Here is a 19841-nt window from a genome sequence, read left to right as displayed (position 1 = left end):
ATCCACATGAAGGAAAAGACTAAACTGCACATTAATCAGAAACAAATCATAGAAACCACAGGATCAAAGACCTGTCAGCTTTAGAGATGGCTTCATGCCCTGTGAACTTTGAAAAATCGCCTTTAGCTCATCAAGAAGTCAACTTCCACCCAGAGACAGCATGACCAGCTCAGAAGGTTGAGAGGCGCTTTGCTCAATCTTTTCAAAAGGCTCTCTCTCTCTCTCTCTCTCTCTCTTCTCCTCTCTTCTCTCTCTCCCCTCCTCCTGCAACTAATGAACAGACTAAAATAAAGCTCACTATCTGACCTATATTGTAAGGGGCTGGTGTGGAGCAATTAATCTTTCAAAAAGCTTCTTAAGACAGGAAGCAAGTGCACACCACCAATTTCTTAATTTAAACTGAGGGCAGTGTGAAGAGCTGGCATGGCCGCAGTTGTGCTCTGTCTCCGTGTCTGTGCTTTTTACGGTGCATGACAGGAATCCAGCTCAAAGTTCAACAACGGTCCGGCGTTCACAAATGTTCAAAAATGTTACGAGGTGTGAAATGCGGGTTTATGAAGTATTTCATCACTTTTGGAAGAAAATGATAGACATAACTCCAATTTTAGAAATTTTCATCTTTGAACTTCCACTGAAGGGTTACAAGTTCATACACACACACATCCACACACTCTCTCTCTCTCTCACACACACACACATTCATGCATATGTACACACAAATACAAATACATTTTCCACTCCTTCTCACACATTTTTTCCCCATTCCTCACTTTCCCTCCCCATCTCTCCCACTCACCTCCCTACTTCCCCTTCTGTATGTTTCTAGGCAACATTTATGCTACCATCTTTATGCTTTTGTCTTTCCACTTTTGGCTCAATGTCATGCAATGTCTTCTACAAATCTGTCAATTTTTGATGAGAAAACATAAAACTGTCTTTTTTACTACAAGGACAATGAGCCAGGTACTGGGTTTATCCATAAACTGCCTTATTCATTTGGTTTGGGATTCATTCACACCAGCTAGAATTCTGTTAACTCCACAGGGAGTGGAAATACAAACACAAGTGTGGCAATGGTTGGTCCATATAAGGTCAATGAGACAAGAAAACTCTGTCATAATCATTTTGATACTGAAAAAGGCAGGGAGGTCAAGCTAAAATGAGGCTGTTTTTCTTTAAAAGTTCATGTTTGGACACTGGAAGAGTTCACCCGACAGAAGCCACACACCACTGAAACACACACAAAAACTCAAAACAAGGTGCCAGCTGCACAGTTTCATTGTATTTGATGTCCATGTGTGCTACATGAGGCCCTGTCTGCAGGAATATAGCTTGCTTGGGATGGATCTCACTCATGATGCCATTGAAGTGTCAGCCCTGACTTCATGGAGGCCATGGCCATGACAGGCATCCTGTATGCCATCCTGCACCTTTCATTATTACCGGCTGGTTGCCTGGGACCCTAAAGACCCTTGTGGGCCCAACATGAGCCTGTTGTAGTCTGGCTGCTCTGGCTGGGTGGGTGCAGGCCAGCCAGACACACAACAGACACACAGCAAGGATACAGCTCACAGGCATGTTATATTTTGTATTTATGTGCAAGGTTACGGTATGCAGGTCGCATTGACGCTGTGTGTTTTTATATTGGAAATGTTTATGGCTGACATGTGGGAAGGCTTTATGATAAATCCATGTTTAGTGCCGCCGTCATGATAGAGATTGAGTTTTAAAGACTAATCAGACTTTTATAAGGCTTGCGTGTGTGTGTGTGTGTGTGCGTGCCTGTAAGCGCACACATCTACAGTATATGAATGTGTTTACGCCTGAATGTTTGTCTCTGTTGGGGCAGCATTTTATGGCCAGATCAGATTTATGGTGCTCGTTGTGCCCATGGGAAATAGGGGGCAGAGGTAGGAATGTGTGACATACAGTCCCGCCCTTGCATAGTCCTCCTATCACACTCTCTTAATCAATGGGCCTTTTGATGGCCTCTCTGATAGATATAGCACTGAGAACATAAATGATTTCTCCTATCAATATGTTGTGCTGTGCCGTGTTGTCCATCAGGTGTTTTATTTTTTATGTATAAATAGGTTTATGCCTGTGTTATTGTGTGTATTTCTATATGTGAGACAGCATGCATGCACATGCACATGATGCTGAATATTTTCTCAGCCTGGCCAGAAATTAAAAAGTGATATATCATATTTCTCTTATTTTAAAAGTCACTCCTGTCAGATTGTTTTCTCTTTTTCTCTACCTGTTCAAAAAAAATAGTTGCGTTAAATGATTTAAGTTGAAGACCAACATTAACCATGTGAAATTTTACACATGTGTAATGTGAGTCCCATGATGTTGCATTAGCAGCTTACCTGTTGTAATGCTTTACGGCTTTGAAACAATCCAGAAAAAAACACATCAGGTCAGAACTTGACCACTGTGCTCCGCCGTAGATTTTACAGCCAACAAATCCTCATCTCACCCCGTGATAACCCTGAGCCTCTTCCCATGAATCCTGTTTTTTTATGACTCAGAGGTTTCGTCTTGATAAGACTGTTTGCTCCGCCGCTAGTCATTATGTCAGAAGGGGCTGTGAACCCAGCATACCAAACATGGTGTGAACTTTTGATGTGTCAGATGCTTCCATAAGAGCCAGAGATGGAAATGAATAGTTATAATGGCAGAATCTAGGTGCCAGTAGAATATAATCAGAACTTGTGTCAAAGATGCTTGCATATACTATATACAGAAAGGTAGACTTCTGACACTCTAGGCTGAATCAACGGATGATATCCAGGTTGTATTTTCTATACATGCAGTCAGGAAGCGGGTCAAGGCTCTGACATCCATCAATTTCAGCTGCAACCTGGAGAGGAAACTGTCATAATTTTTTATTTCTGCCAAGTTCACAGACACAGGAGGATAAAGCTAAAAGATGAAGAAAAGTGAAAAAGTGAAGAGTAGCTAGAAAATGGAGAAAACTTGTGATTCTGTGGGATTTAAAAAACGATGCAGGGTCTGTGGTCGGCTTTTTTGGGCAATACAAAAATTAAAAAAAAAAAAAAAGCTTCCCCTCTCATATCCTCACACTTTTCATCATCATCCATTCCCTTTTTAGAGGCTTTTCAACTAATGCATCACAAATAAAATGCAAATCATGCTTTCAGTGGGGATTACAATGTGTGCATCAAGTCAAAACACATCTATGCCCGCATTTAATGTAATACTTGCAACAAAAAAGAAAACAAGACATTGTCCGCAGACTTCTGGCATCCTTGTGTGATGGAGGCGACATCAAGCTTCATGCTTGGCTTCACGGGGTCGATCAGTAGCCTCTGTGTCTCCGGGGGTGAGAGGTTAACTGGCTCATTAGCCGATGCTCTTCGCGATAGGCCCAGTGATCACCATTGTGTGCCGCTGCCATTTGAGGGTCGTAGATATCCAAAGAATGTGTCTGCCTTTTTGAAGTTTTTTTTTTTTTTTTTTTTTTGGTTTGTTTGTTTCAAATGAATGGGCAGTCACACTTATCATGACTGTTTGTTTGTAGGGGAGTTTTCTGTTTGATGTGATTCAGAGCTATTCTTGTGTTTTGGTGCTTTCATAATGTGTTATATTCCTAATGTGTGAATGAAGCAATTTCTTTTACTTTCATCAAAGAATATATTGTGTCTTTTCACAAATGTTGCACACAATACGGCACTTTCCTGTGAGCTCGTTTTCCAGTAGCCTGGCATGGCAGGCGGTTTGAGGTGCATGCCAGCTGTGCAGAGGTTGAGTCTTGTTTTTGCGAGGCGTGTTTTGTTGAAGACATTGAAGTGACTAACTATTTAAGCATTTTCTTGCTCACCCACAACTCTCCCAGGCCAGAAGTTTTCCAGAACATATTTACAGGATTCACAGCCTTGTGTGAGCCCGGGGCAGTTACTTTCCCTGCCACCCCCCTCAAGTGAGAAATTGAACAGGAGGCACTTAGAGACTTTTGAATTAACTGGGCTTGTCTCAATTAACTGTGATTTTGACGCAAACCACACCGCAACATAGAAAACTGATGTGTTGTTTTGTGAGGAGGCACAGGGTTACCTCTCCAGGGCAATAATAAAGGTATGATTTTCAGCAGATTGTTTATCTGAGGAGCTGAGGGTGAGTGATGGAAATCATACACTTCTTGTTTAATAACTTTAATTACATGCTCTCCCTGTTTTGAGAAAAAGTGAGATTAATTGGCTTGCACAATACCCTCCTGAATATAATTATCTTGATTTTATATTTCATGTTGAGCTGCTATTTGTTTTTAAATTAGAGCTGCTATCCAATAATCTAATAATTGAACTGAGTTTATTCATACAATTAAATCTCTCTTGTGTCCAAATTATAACAGCAATATTTAGCAATATCATTATCCAGTGAGAAGATTTGATTTTATTGTTACATACTTCTCATCAAAGAGGTTTCTCAAGTTGTTCTCAGGTGATATACTACTACTACTACTACTACTACTACTACTACTACTACTAATAATAATAATAGATTTTATTACATGATATACATATGATATATGATAAACTAATGGGATGCATCTCTCTATACTCCTTTCTATTCCTCTCTGTGCAGTCATGACATTCAAGCATGCAGGGACTCACCCAGAAAGATTTTTATTACTCACTAACTAAATTAAAATGTAATAAAAACCTACAGAGCACACTTGAGAGTGGTTCATACCGCCGGCTGCAACACCCATCCCTGCGGTGCTCAGTCTAGATAATCATTAGTGATGTGGGTGCTGGTCTGGATTTGCTCACGGCAGTTGTGGAATGAAACTAGTGCAGCTGTTTGGGCTTTTTGGGTGTAAGCAGCGTGACTGAGGGGAGACCAGACATGGACCAGGTCATCACAGGAGACGATGAAGTCACTGTCAATATTTGCATTATGCAGACGTTGGGGAGAACCCACTAACCCTGTCTGAACCAGGGATCTCTGCTCTGAGCCCTCACTGCCATGCTCTCTTTTTCGCTTCGTGAAAAAGAGTTTCAGTTTCCCTGTCTCTCTCTCTCTCTCTCTCTCTCTCTCTCTCTCACACACACTCTCTCTCTCTCTCTCTCTCTCTCTCTCTCTCTCCCTGTTTTAATGTTCAGAGCTCTGAACCTTGTCATGGACAGGGTTAACGATGGGATAACAAGGTTCAGACTGACTGCTTACAATAGGGATTCTTGGATGTTTACAGGTTTATGCCAACAGTTTAAGAGGTTTGCTGGCTTTCCTGCTGCTTACATTGTCCAGTGTCTCTCTCACATCAACACTCTGAGAAGACCCAATCTGGAATTCTTGATAAAATAAATTAAAGGTATATACACAAAAACTCTTCTGGGGTTGGATTTGTAAATAGGACATAATCTCTGCTACTTTAGATTCATCTGTACAGGCAAATAGGCTCCAGTGATGTCAAAGAGAGTAAATGTACACATCGTTTATAGCCTCAAACCATGTTTAACATTCTTTTGTAGCTGTTACATTCTGTCAGTCATCATCTACACCAATCAGTTTGAGAAAAAAACATCTCGAAGTCACTGAAACAAACATTAACAAATCCAATGCCTTGTAGGGCAGTCTTGATGCCACAAAAGGTGATACAGGTCAGCTACTGATTAGACTTTTACAAGAACATTTACTTGCTGATTAACCATGGTCATTTACAAATTCGCATGGCTGTTGGCATAGCAACAGTTACCTTTTACATAAAACTTGAGGCTTTCTTGCAGTAGATAAAGACTGACTGACCTCAACTGTTTTTCTTTGAGGACAAATGATGATGAATGGATACAAACTTAACCTGGCTGGTGGAAGACCAGTGATGGGAAAGAGGATATCATGTCTAATCTCAAGATGCAGGTGACCCATGGGACATTACTGCTGAGGAAGCAGCCCACCAGGGGCCACAGGCCCTTATAAAGAGAGATAAGAGAGTCATCCTGACATGCACACTGGTTATCTGTTTGAGCAGCCATGAGACTTAGCTGATAGCTTTTGAAATGGTCACAACCTCTGGACCTACCTGTGTGCGTGTGTGTGTATTTTTGACTGTGTGAGTCCTTTGGCTAGTTTAAGGAATAGTCTCAGGCAGCATTTCTCTGTAGTGCTGGGTGTGGAGTGTTTGCTGAGGGTGTAATGCTAGCCTTCATTTGTCCAGACTTCAGTGGCCACCAGGACTCTGATCATCAGTCACCCAAGAAGGGCGGCCTGGCTGGGAAGGCAAACAAAGACACTCATTTTCCACCCCTACACCTCAGCCAGTCTCAACTCCCCGTCCACCCTCAAATCCACTGGGAAGGTCGGGGACACTGGCCAGGGTCAGTAAGGTTGAAATAACACCGCTACTTCTGTTTGACCCCTGATTGGCCCACAACACCCATCCTTCATCTGATCTCCTAGCAGATAGCAGATATCACATCAGCCACTCAGGCCTATTCAACCCAATGAAAAATGACTGTCTGTGATCAAATCATGTGCCATTACCTGACCTCTGATCCACCATAGATCCTGTTTTGTTTACAGGCCTATGGCTTATGGCAAAGCTGGTGTTTGTGGCAACATCCCCACTGACCTTTAGTGACATGTTTTATGTCAACCACACTTCCCAATTGCAACTGGAATTTTATAATTAAAACAATATCTGGTGATTCTGTGACTTTCTCAAAGCTTTTTTCTTTGTATGTAAAAAGTAAAAAAAAATATTCCTTTCCACGACTCGGGAGTGTCTTTTTCAAGCAGCATTTCATTTACTGTCACCATGGGGAGACAAATCAAAGTGGAGAAGAATCTAATCCTGTAGGTAAATTTAAGAAAGAGGATGTTTTGAATGTCTCTTGCTACCTTGCAGAGATGATGACTCTAATCACGTCTGATTTGGTTTTTTGTGTATCTTCCAATTTAGAGGCGGTTGGCTGGTTTAACAGCTGTTGGTTTTGACACGGTTGTTGGTTTTGTTGCCTCTTCTGATGCGTGTCACGATGACAGATCACATGTCAACACAGGGCTCTCAAATCTCACGCATTGGGCGTGAGACACACACATTTCAACCCGTTCACATGCTCACACGCCACACTTAGTATTTGTCACGTAGAGAAATTACTGGTGGATAACACCCACCAAGTTGTGCCGCTATTTTTTATAACAATGGAACAGGTAGAAGAATCAAGTGAGATCCAGGTAGAGCTCAGAAGGCCCTGCCACGCACCAGCTAATCAAATAAAAAGAATATTCCAACGATACATTGATTCACGCGCTCGCTGAAGTAGCTACAGAAGACGTCAATTGACACATTGATGCAGATTTAGGCTGGGTTATATTTTACATTAAGATTAATGATGGAATTGTGTCCTGAATATTGGTTAAATTTATGAGGGATGACTAGCATGGAGCATACACAGTCAGATACAGGACATTAAATCTGGCAGTATAGTTTTGGGCACGGCGAGAAATTTCCCTTCTTCCTGTCACCCTCTGAATCCGCCTTACTGTCAACTACTGAGTCGTTGCCTGGTGCTTAATAGCAATGCTGACTACAGTAGTTACTTGTGTCACAGCGGAGCCATACATGTTGCCATATTCACAGATAAAATGACCAAATACATTCATTAACTTCATTCTGGGGCGATTGTTATCTAATGTATGTATGAAGAGAAGAAGATTTCTTTCCACTCACAGTGTATCTTGTTTTCAGATCATTTTAGTGCCACTTTGAGAGCAATAATCCTCATGTGCTTGCATGTGCAAGCTTTCACAAGTGCTCTCAAATTATCTGCATATTTTCATCTCCAACCCCACTGTGGTAAGTGTATTTGAGGCTCACAAATGGATCAGTAGTCGTGTAACCGCTGTCCCATGTTTCCCCACTGTGATGCATCTTGACACTGTCACACTGCTCTCTAATTTGGAGGAGTTCTGCTCAGGCCTGAAAACACCAGAGAATGGCAAGACAGATACTCTCCGACTCACAGTTATATAATTAAAGGAGGAAAAATTTGTGTCGGTGGCCTCATGACACTCAGAGAGGAACCCTTGTTAGCCTCCGGTGCCAGATTAGAAGAACTATTTAGCTGGATAATGTGGCCACGCAGCTTTTGTGTGTGTTTGTGTGCATATGCATGAATGTCTGTGTGTCTGCGTGTGGTGCAAGCACATGCAAACACACGAAAAAAGCCATGCGCACACCCATACACACATACACCACAATGAGGCACCAAATGTTAGCATGGGTTCCAACATTCCTCCATGATATTTATGGATCCTGCAAAAAAAAAAAAAAAAAGAAAAAAAAAGAAAAAAGAAAAAGAAAAAGAAAAAAATGCAGTGAATAATTGATTTTTCTTTTCCCCTTTTTCCATGCAACAAACCTCTCCACCATTATATGAATAATCTTACACAGTGACTGAGACTGGTTGAATCTTGCTGCTGGCACTGAATTATTAATGAACACATTGTTTTGATTAAGTCTCAAGTTACAGGAGCGATGTTTTGAATCAAATATTAGTCAGCATCTCTTGGGATTTCGAGAGCATCAGCTGTGATGTTGTTTTTCAAAACTTTCTTTCTTAATAAATGAAAATATAGTTTCGCTCTTTCATGTCCTTATGCAGTGTTGGAGGTTTTGCTTTCAACAGTTGGTGCAATATTTAATCTATTGGCTGTGAAAGCATCACTGGGCGTGGTTAGTTATGAAATCAACAGAGGGATGAGTGTGTTAAATCCCTCTGTCACTCCTGATGGCGGACTGCTGAAGGAGGCTTTGTCTCATCTGTGCCTTGCTCTTTTCAATGCAACTATGCAACACCCAAGAGCGTGCAAGATGGGTAATTTAGTGTATTTGAAGCAGGCCTTTATTCATGCTCGTAATTAACCTCGAATGCATTCATACCCTGGGTGTGTGTCTCTGTAGGTGGTTTGTATCTGTGTTTGTGTGGGTGCATACATCTGTGTGTGGCCATGGGGATGTACTCTTGGTACTTGTGTGCTGAGAGCAGAGCACACATTTATATGAACTGGAAAAACACGATCTGTTGCTGTCATTCTCTACCTATATATCTCCATGTCTCCCTCTGAGTTTGCAGCAGGAAAAGGAGCTGGGAGATTCCTGTGCATGGCGGGGGTCTGAGGCGGATGCTTGTGGCAGGATTTAACAGCAGGGGTCATGGGTCAAAGGTGCCTCCAGGTTCCACATCTGCAACTTTGCCCAGATCCTGTCCCGGCTGCCGTCAAAGTGGGCAGCCAGCCGCACTCTAATGTGTATTAGCAAGACAAAAAGAGAGGACAGGGGCGGGCATAAGATGGGCTTTGATTTCTCAGAGATTTATGGGCGTGATGAAATCAGCTTTGAAAACATTCAGCTTGCCCTTTTTCTCTATCGTTTAGCCACATCTGAAGGCTCCGGGGTTTGTTCCGGGAGACAGACACCCGGTACAAAAAGGCAACAAATCTAAAGAGAAAAAGAGAGGAGGGCTATGGCTGCCTCTAAAGTCTTCACATGTCCTATTCAGGACTCCATCAGCTGGCTGCGGCCCATTATCCATACTGCTTCATGACCATTACTGCCTCACCAGAGAAAATCCCAACCTCAGACTTATGGAAATGAGCTGTGCTCCGGGGATACCAAGAAGGCATTTAGCAGTCTACTTCTGATGTTCTTTGGCTCTTGCTTTGCAACAATTTAATGCAAAGTAGAGTTGACGTGTCGGTGAAATATCCTCATCTTAACCAAGTAGTTAAACAGTAGTGATGAATGTACTCAACTACAAAAGTTCGAACCAAGTGGATGACGATGAGGGTGGCTGCCTCTCAACTCTTCCACTGACCCCACCCCTCTCCCCCAAACCTTCTGCATGTCCAGCAGTAAATAATAAGTGCCCCCCAGTGACCCTCCCAGTGATAAATAACTCTTAAGGTTAACCACATTTGAAATGGAGCTGTGAGGCCATTATAGGCCTCCGGAGTTTTCTTGACATCCCCAATATGTTATCACTATGCCCAGGGGCTTCTACCAGAGCTGCATTAAGTGGGACCTCTTTTGTGTTGGGCACTGATGAAGTCAGGAAGAGCTCCTTTAGCCAATTAACCTGAGAATGGGATTTTAATCATCTGGCTCGATCTTCAACAGTGCTAATGTGCCGTTATTAATATGTGTAGGATGTGATCTGTTTGTTCCTGTGTGTATGTGTGTGCATATACCCACATAGCAGATGAGGTGAGCTTATGTAAACACCTGCTATGTTGTGCATGTAAATGTGTGCATCTTGCAGAGACTGAGGTGTGAGCTACGTGTGTATGGGCACAAATGAGAATCCAAGTGGATATGCATGTTTGTACGTGCATTTCTGAATACATACATATGGACGCGCAAGACGTGTGTGCGCAGACGGTGTTGATTAGTATGTGAACGAATGCTAATCAGGCTACACCTTGGTAACTAGTCGCTCTTTAAAAAAAGGTTTCAAACAGGCGGGCTCATGTGGTGTTTATGTTTTTCGTGGCTTCTGGTGTCATCTCTGCATGTGCCAGTTGGAGGTTCGAGGTTACGTGATTCAAAAAAGACAAGCATTAGCATCAACCATGGCTCTGCATTGTACTTCATCGGTATACACAGAGAGAAAGAATGTATCAAACTCTTTTTCTTGGTATAACAAAGCATATCAACCAATCAGTTTATTTTCCATAACAGTGGCAAAATATTTTCTCATGCACAATATTGTCATAAGATCCTGAAACAATTCCATATAAAACTGTGTCAAAAGGTTTTTTTTTTTTTTTTTTGGTTGTTATTCATTGAAAATTAGTCAAGTGCTATTCAGATTCTGAGTCATCTCATAGGACTGACTGTATTTCATCTGGGTAAAATGACATTTCTGACAATGATGCCAGAAATTTCAGTGAGTTTTTGGAGGTTGTGTGATTCAAAAAAGACGAGCATCAGCATCGACCGATCAAGGCTCTGCATTGTACTTCATCGGTATACACAGAGAGAAAGAATGTATCAAACTCTTTTTCTTGGTATAACAAAGTATATCAACCAATCAGTTCATTTTCCATTTACGCATATATTACTGGAAGTGGCTTAACAGTGGCAAAATATTTTCTCATGCACAATATTGTCATAAGATCCTGAAACAATTCCATATAAAACTGTGTCAAAAGGTTGTTTTTTTTTTTTTTTTTTTTTTTTTTTTTGGTTGTTATTCATTGAAAATTAGTGCTATTCAGATTCTGGGTCATCTCATAGGACCGACTGTATTTCATCTGGGAATGACATTTCTGACAATGATGTCAGAAATTTCAGTGAGTTTTTTTTTTCCCAGTGTGAATACTAACATTGACATTCATAAACTGTCTCTGATGTGAAGTAAAAGACATCCTAAACTCCTCTTGATCAAAGGCAAAATCCTTTTCCAATAATCCACTGTAGTGCCAACTTCTGAGAGGGATATAGGAGAGAGGATTAGCGTCACATTACCGCAGTACTGTACATTTTAAACAAGAGCTAAAATGGGAGATTGTATCACCTTCGGTACGGGTGCTATACCACATGCCTGTTCCATACCATATGTCTCAAATAACAGCCTATACATGGTTGGTACCTGCTGCCTAAATAAATAAATAAATAAATAAATAACACCCACGGACATGTATTGCAGTACACAGAAAGTGTGGAACAGTCACCACCTAGTGGAATTTCAGGAAATGGTAGCTCTAAATATTTTTCAGATCGCAGATGGACATTGTCTGATCATTTTGTTGATTGACCTTGCTGCAATGAATTCGAGTTAGTGTACAGAAAATGATTATGGATTATGGTAGAAAAATTGCAAACATACTGTGTAGTTCACAGCATATAGAGATGAATATATAAATATATATGGGACCAAAAGTATTCCAGGTGTGTTAAAGAGTTGCAGGGATGAGTTCAATAAACACAAGAAAATATGTATGAGGAAAGGACACATGAATGCTAGGGGGGTCAGGTAACATGCTCTCCTGGCATTTAAAATGTATAATTAAACCTTTAGAGCTGATTTACACTTAGTTTTGGACATTCTAAGGGGTCAAGGTGGTCAAAATGTATCAGATAGGCTTTTCCCAGGGCTGGAGAAGAAAACGAAATGCCATCACAGTGGACTATAGCTTCCTCTGCTCCTTCCTAAACTCTGTGTCCACCTATTTTACATTAACTTACTTTAAACCACATCTTTGCTTGGATGACTAATATACTGTAAGCGCCAGCACTGAGCTGAACAGATGACTACCACTTAGCATGTGTCTGCTTCACAGAACAGCCATGACCCGCCTGATCAGAATACAGAATTCTTAATTAAACTGGCATCAAAACCCAAGCAAGCATATTTTCATGCCATCAGTTTTCTGTTTATAAGTCATTTGATATGTAAGACAGCAGGGAGAATCTGTCGGGGAAACTTGTTAGGCTGACGAGAGATCTCAGTGTTCTCTGAAAAGCTCCACTATCCTGCACAGTGGCGGGTGAGCAAAACATGTCTGCTTTTTGTATTGATATTTTATTTGCTTTTACTCCTAGAAATGCTGTTGAGACATTTTTCCGCAACCACATCTCTGCTGAGACATTTAGCGTCTGCATGGAGCGCCAAGTTTCCAGCATTTTGATAGGCAAGTCCTCAAGTTGCAGCCAGACGGTGGTGTCTGTGTTCAAAGAAACATGTTTGTTTACAGTTTGGGTGGCTAGAAAGAAATGGACATAAAGTGGGGTCCAAACATCTGCGTTGACAGCCAAGAGTTCTTCTGAATCATCATTTATCCTAAAAAAAAAAAAAAAAGATATTTCTCAAACATGTTTGTTCACTATGTGTCAGAAAGTTTGGTTGCATTTAGTGAAAGTCAAAATTTCTCAGTAGGGGAGAGTGGGGTAATTTGCGCCAAGGGGCAAGTAGTGCCACCCCTGTTATCTAGAAAACCATAGAAGAAGTTGGTCATATGACCACATATTTTTGAAGAGGCATCCATTTCACTCATCCTACAAAGAAGGGAGACACATGGCTTGAGAGGTAAGCACATTTAAGTTCAAAAAACATTTTTTTGCCCTCCAAAGTAAAATTTCCATTATCAAGGTTTTTTGATTGCTGTGTTTGAACAATTATAGAATACCTTGAAAACAGTTCACACAGGTTTTAGTACTTTAGTAAGCTACACCATGAGTCTATACAGTTAGCATGATGTTAGCTCAGAACAGCTGGGGGATGCATTTTTTCTCAAAATGGTGGGCTTGGGGTAATTTGTGCCAAAGTGCCTGGGGTAAATTGTGCCAGTGGCACAACTTGTGATTATATACTATATATTACTTTATTGTATTTTATTGTTATTGTACATTGTCTTCTTACCTTTGATCATTAAAACTATTCAGATTCAGATGAAGATGATTTGCAGGTGCTCATTTTTATTTTGTTCTGGGTATGTGTTCATGTGGCGCTAGGCCTTGTTATAGAAAAGTGGCCTGTGATCTTGTTAAAATAAGAAATAAATGTTAAATAAATAATTTTGTATTGAATTTGCTTTGCTTTTATATAGCATTATCATTTGTGAGATTAAAATGACCTGTTTTACTTCAATTATCAATGGCACAATTTACCCCAGTGTATTCTCTCTAATGGCACAATTTACCCCGCACCAGGGGCAAGTTGTGCCACAAAACCACTTTTTTTTCAAAAGCTATATTTCTCAAACAGTTTATTTAAGATCCAAAGTGATTGTTCCCAGGGATGCACAACATCTTAAACTATATGTGCATATTTTAGTTGGAGGCATTACTGTAATCCCCTCTCTTTAAAGGCACTTTAAGTAAAAATTGGCACTATTTACCCCACTCTTCTCTATATGGTACAAAATGTCCATGTCTGCCTTATTCACAGCTTGCATACTGTCTGACATCTATTCTACATTTTTTTTTTTTTTTTTCAGAATTTAAGGATCTACATGCCAGGACTCTTTGTCCCAGGGAGCGTGTTGTGATGTAACAGTATGTTTCATCATTTTCCTTTTCAAATGTCACAAAGAGGTTCTGCGAGGTTGACGTCTGGTGACTGTGCAGGGAAATCCAAGCAACTCAGCGTTTCTTGCTCTTCTTCGGAGCTCAAACAGGCCTGGCAGAGCTTTCAGTGCATGTTTAGGGTCATTATCCTGTTGGAAAATGATTCCACTTCCAAACAATTTGAGCAGCAATTTCAGAAGGGATTGGCATGTTTCTGCAGAACAGAGTGGTCCTCTTTTGTCAGTGTGTAGTTGATCCTCTGCAAGTTGCCAACTCCAGAGCAGTCCCCCACATGAATATTTACATCATTATGTTTGTCTGTAAGTTTTATGCAGCTGTCTCCTCATATGAGCTAAAACAGTCACAAGGTTCAAACTTTGATTCATGTGTTCAATTTTTCCTTTCCCTCCTCTGAACAGCGGTATTGTTAAACATGTTAACATTTAGACTTGCTTTGTCATGGAAGAAGTGGTTTGGAAGCGGCTGCTGTACCACTAAGGCTGCAGTTTGTGTTGTCTTTTAACTCTCACTATGTAGGCCGTCTCAGTGGGCTTTGTATCCTGAATGCAGATGCTGCTTTGTCTCATAAACATTTTATCTTGATTTACTGGTGTTCCGATGTTGTACTCACTGTAGCTTTGTCTTGGATGGAAATGACTTCTTATGTAAAATCCTCTCAAGTGTGCATTGTAATGCCTGCTCAGTTTAGCTGCTATTCAGCACTGGGATGGTTTTCAGCTCTAAGGGGAACACTGCGGTCCCAAACTGCTTTGCTGCACTCTTTTGATGTTGTTATAAACAATTGGAAAATATTTTTCAAAGGAAGCCCTTTTTCAGAGTTAACTCCTATAGTAGGAACAATAAACAACAAAAACTACTAACTAATACATCTGGTATCAGTTGTTCAAAAACAAAAACAATTCTCCGCAGCATAATTCTGTGTTAACATTTTAATGAAACACATTACGTATTGGTTTCAAAACAAAACAAAACCCTACCAAATGTTGTGCAAACAAGACATTCAGACATATTCATTTTCTAAAGCGCACTTCTCAAACATTTATTTCTACTATTTTTTAGATATTGTATTCTAGAATTACCGGTATCACCTGAGTAAAAATAGGTCTTGTTAGATTTTGATAAATGGAGAACAAACCATTCTTGATAGGGGTCTCTGACTTTTTGAGCCCACAGTACTTATTGTACAGGTGCTTGAAAAGTTACCTTACTATGATATTTACTAAATACTAATAATATGTTGTGGAATCATTTCATTTAAAGCCATGCAGATATTATACAATCTGCATGATATGGAAGCCGTGCAGTATTTTTTAAAGATAAAATTTCACTTGTTCACTCTGATATCCAGTCTTTACCTCATCCAGTCACAATGTACACTTCAAATTGAATTCTTGGTCTTGCCAAACACAACAGCTTTAGAGATTACATCACTGAGCTTATTCTCTCTGGGTGAATGAGAGTCTGTTCTTGAGGCGCTGGAGAGAGTTGCATGTTCTGCAGCTCCACCCAGTGGTTCAATTTCTCTACTGCAACATGTCTGAGAAAGGCAACTTCAGAGACTTTCATCATTCAGTGGCCCCAGCGTGCACGATGCTCACTGTGCATTGGTTCACACTGACACAACTGAACCAGAAATGCTCGGTCTGTGTTGCGCTATGGGGTGGAGCAACCAGACTAAATGCCGCTAACTTAGGAGGCCGCCTGTTCTGCCAAGTCGATCACTTTAAGGAAGTATCCATTCTAACAAGGAGCACAATTTCTTTCAATGGTTTATTTAGAAGAATATTGACAAAAGAAAAAAACAAACTTGGGTTTGTACAAAGCAAACTGATCACAGGACACAAGACATTTGCTAACAATGTTATGGCAACACAAAGTAGGCTATACATTTCAAGAATACAAGTTTTTAAAAAAGCACCATTTCTCAAAACTAGAGTAGAAAATGCAAAACAATTTCTATTTGCCATATCAAGTACAACGACAATTCAGAATAACTTCATTTTGTTTATTAACACTTCCTATTTGCTGAATTCAGAGGATTTTCTCATTTCCTTCAAAAGACACAGATATTCCAGGTTAAGGCACATTGTCTGAAGCATTGGACAGTCAAAATTGATGAAAACAATTACAAGGCTTGATATTTGGGATGTTGAAGCGATATTTCTTTGGCACAGCTGTATGAATCGTGAAAGACACAAGCTCTATCACGTAAATGAGCATGACAACATAACTTGACAACACTATGTACAAATGGTATGTAAAAATGTTATAAATATGTCTAAAAACCACAGACACTATGTACATCTTTGGACTGAAACAAGGCAGGATTTCTTGTCTTTGATATCACACATGATGGATTCGTGAAAGTATAGTACCAGTATGCAACAAAAGTCAATATGTCACCTGCATTTTCTAGATTGACATCACCCTGTCACCACTAGGAAAATGTCTAGTGTTTGATTATGCAAACTATGCTGTCAGATCATTCATGATTTCCCTACATTTCCCTGTTTTGACAGCCGGCATGCAAAATGAATCTATTATTTTTGTCATGATGGTGACAAAAGTGACACTGAAACAGAGCAAAAACAGTGTCTCCAGCAGTGATGGGTGTCTCCATTTGGTGTTTAAGGCTGCTCAAGTGACACATGCACTTTTGTTGCGCTGTTGGGATGTCAGTCTATGGTCTGTGGGCAGTAGGCACAGTGCGGCGTTGTGGTGAGGGGTATCCAAACTACCCCTCCTGGTCTTCCTCACCCTCATTCTCTCTTCCTCAGGACGATATAAATGAGCCCACTGATGAGACAGAGAGGGAAAGCCACCCAGGCCAACACGTAGGCATAGCCATAAGATGCACTTGAGTCCCCCTGTGGACCCATCACAGTGTAGATGATCGCCCCACACATCACAAACAGACCTGGAAAGAGGACAGGAGAGGAAGATGGGGGAAAGAAGAGACGCAGCAGTAAATGGTGAAAGAGAGAGAAAGAGAGAGAGACGGAGAAAGAGTTTGTGATGGTTTTTAATTGATGGTGTGTAAGAGAAAGCAAACATCACAACTTTCTGACAGCACATAGGCCGCCTCCCACATCTGGTCAGGGTGTGACCTGTCAGGGTGTGATGAAGTCATACTCACTGGCCAAAATCTGGAAGATGGCGGTGAAGAAGAAGCGTCCACCCTTGACCAGTCTGAACAGCTGATACACAAAGGCAATGAGGGAGAAGAAGCAGAAGAGCACAGACAGGACCATGAGGGCTTGCACTGCCTGGATCCAGTCTAAAAGGAAGACAGAAATGCATGGGTTTATACTGACGGAGAGCCTGAATTAGCTGTCCCATACCAAAGCTGTAAATTTCTGCATCATATAATTTGTCTTTCAGCAGCAGAGACCGGTTAATTCTCACTAACCTTCATTGCTGGCTGGTCTGCAGTGGTAGCCTCCATTAGTTGTGAGGCAATTGTACCACAGATCTGTGCTGCTACTCCCACCTACAGTCCAGGCCTTGTAAACACAACCACACAGATGCATGTAATACTGTCTGCAGCATCCATACAGTCAACAACCAGACATCAAGAATTCATGCACCAATTTACCCATATAATCGCCAAATTCTGTCCTGAACAAGTTTCAAAACTGAACTGAAAAACAGTAAGAAGACTTCAACTTACATTGGCCGCTGTTGACACAAAGAGGAGGACGAGGATGATAAGGTGCAAAATCAGCACCCCAAGAAGGATGAGCAGCATTTTCAAGTAGATCTGCAGGAAAACACGAGAAAGGAGAACTGCAGTCATGCCACATGAGCTTACCACCGAAACCCCGGTCGGATGTACAGCTATTAGCGCGTCTCGCCACCAGATGGCGCTGTTTCCCCGCAGCTGCCCCAACCACAATGTTTACCTCAGTTTGAAAAGTATCGCCTTACGTTGAAACGTAAAAAGCATGAAGGGAGGACTATAATTTCTTCCTGGTGGAACTAAAATGTTCAGTGTTGACTGGGCTCGTTAATAATAGTAGTAATAATAAATCGACTTCATGTTGATGTCCGGAAATGGAACTTTCGAACGTGTTTAAAAGTCGAAAATAATTAACAAACAATTAAAACACACAAACTGCGGCTGAGCAAGGTTACGTAAGAAGTAAAACAATACACGGGAAAGAGAGGATCAGTTTTAAGGCATGAAATTAAAGCGACGACTGAGTCCTATGTGATCCCTGGTGAGTAACGCACGCTGCTGGAAAACACCTCAGCCCATCTGCATGGAAAACATCCAGCGTAGTGCCGCCATGCATGAGACTGAGCCATTATCCCTTTATTCCTAATGTTGCTATCGGAACATAACTTGACGGGTACATCCCCGATTCACTAAGTCAAAACGGCAAAATATATATATATCTGACTCATAAATCCAAGGTCGATACAAAGTCCAGGAGTGAATTCCTATTGTATGAGAGAGAGGAAAAGTCAACAAAACACGCAGCTCAGTGAGAAAAACGAAAGTAAAAGCGCTCCACGATAGTCCAACTTACAAAAAGGTAAGACGAGAGATTTGTCCCGTGAAAAATTAGTGTTGAAGTGAAGAGTTGGGCAACTATCACTGAAGTCTGCTCCGTGGACTCTTCCTCTATAGCTACTATTCCAGATGTGGCTCACACACCCCAGTCAGGCTCTTTCTGTGCCTGAGAACACCGCCCTGCAGGCCCTGCACGTCACCAGCAGCCCGCTCCAAAACTTTTCCTTTTTTTCCCCGCTTGCTTTCTTTTTTTCCCTTGTGGTAGCCTAACCCCGTGATTTTACTAGAATCCAAAGGATAGTGTGGAGAATAGTACAATATGGCAATATTCCGAGCTGAGCAAACTTAAAAATTCAAGCTCAGAGTATTAAAATAAACTCAACAATCAGCCATTAAAATTTAATGGGTGACTGCCTCTGCATCCAAAGCATGCCTCATATTCTTTCTTTTACACCCCTTAACAAAATAACTAATATTCATGTGATATATACTTTATAGCTGTAGTTTATTTATTTATAATAGCAGTTCAAAAATGGGTTTTTCTAAGGGATTCAGTTTACAAAATATTAGGCACAAAGTCCACTGTGCCTGTGTGTACCCTGATACATAGTGCTTTGCAGTGAATACCCTCTGGTCAGTGGTAACAAATGCCCTTGCAGATGTTCCTAAATGTCTTTCATTAGGCATTCTAGGAGACAAAATAAAAGGGGTTCCTGTAAGTAAAATTAGATTTGTAACATTGGGCTGTCTTGCTGCTAAAGATAAAATTGCTATGAATGGGACGATGAGAACTCCAACCTGATTTAGTTGGTTCGAATAGTTTTTAGACTTCATATTTGAACTCCTTACTTGATTATGTGTAACAGTGTATAATATGATGAGCGACACCATGAAGATTTTCAAGGATCTTTTGTTCCATATTCATCTTCATCTTTTGTGTATACAGTGTAATTGTATGTGTTTCATGTCCAGTCTGTAAAATAAAAAGAAAAAAAATAATATTAATACTAAGTATACTGTGCAACTCCTAAGTTAGATATCCCTAATATTTTTTGTATATTCAGTGTATCTTTGATTGTTTGCAGGCCACACCTTAAACTCTAAGTGGAGTTATTGCATAAGTTGAGTCAGGAAGACACTTCGTTCTGTTCCAGGTGGTTGAATGGGGCTGGACAGCTCTGCTGACCTCCACTGACTGGCTGAGCTCCATAAAACACATGTGTCCAGCGGCACACTGTCCACACACCCTGCATGTATGTGTGAGTG

At 40.8% G+C, this 19841-nt stretch overlaps 1 protein-coding gene across 1 annotated transcript; it reads right to left on the bottom strand.

Moving 5' to 3' along the window:
* Positions 1–15815: 15815 nt before the first annotated feature.
* On the bottom strand, positions 15816–18739 carry pmp22a (peripheral myelin protein 22a). Its single transcript, XM_030056893.1, has 5 exons — positions 18592–18739; positions 17730–17819; positions 17469–17562; positions 17196–17336; positions 15816–16976 (listed from the first exon to the last, which is right to left on the bottom strand). Exons 2-5 carry the CDS (start codon positions 17805–17807, stop codon positions 16819–16821), a joined length of 471 nt encoding a protein of 156 aa, XP_029912753.1. The 5' UTR covers positions 17808–17819; positions 18592–18739; the 3' UTR covers positions 15816–16818.
* Positions 18740–19841: the final 1102 nt, after the last annotated feature.

This window comes from Myripristis murdjan, chromosome 8 (assembly GCF_902150065.1).
Source record: "Myripristis murdjan chromosome 8, fMyrMur1.1, whole genome shotgun sequence".
Taxonomy (NCBI): domain Eukaryota; kingdom Metazoa; phylum Chordata; class Actinopteri; order Holocentriformes; family Holocentridae; genus Myripristis; species Myripristis murdjan.
This window is presented reverse-complemented; position numbering and strand designations above follow the sequence as displayed.

Coding starts and splice junctions, on each gene's coding strand:
- pmp22a (XM_030056893.1), bottom strand. CDS start 17,807: ATGCTGCTCATCCTTCTTGGGGTGCTGATTTTGCACCTTATCATCCTC. Junction 17,563..17,729: donor TTGTGTCAACAGCGGCCAAT/GTAAGTTGAAGT, acceptor TGTGTTTACAAG/GCCTGGACTGTAGGTGGGAG. Junction 16,977..17,195: donor CATCTTCCAGATTTTGGCCA/GTGAGTATGACT, acceptor TCCTCTTTCCAG/GTCTGTTTGTGATGTGTGGG.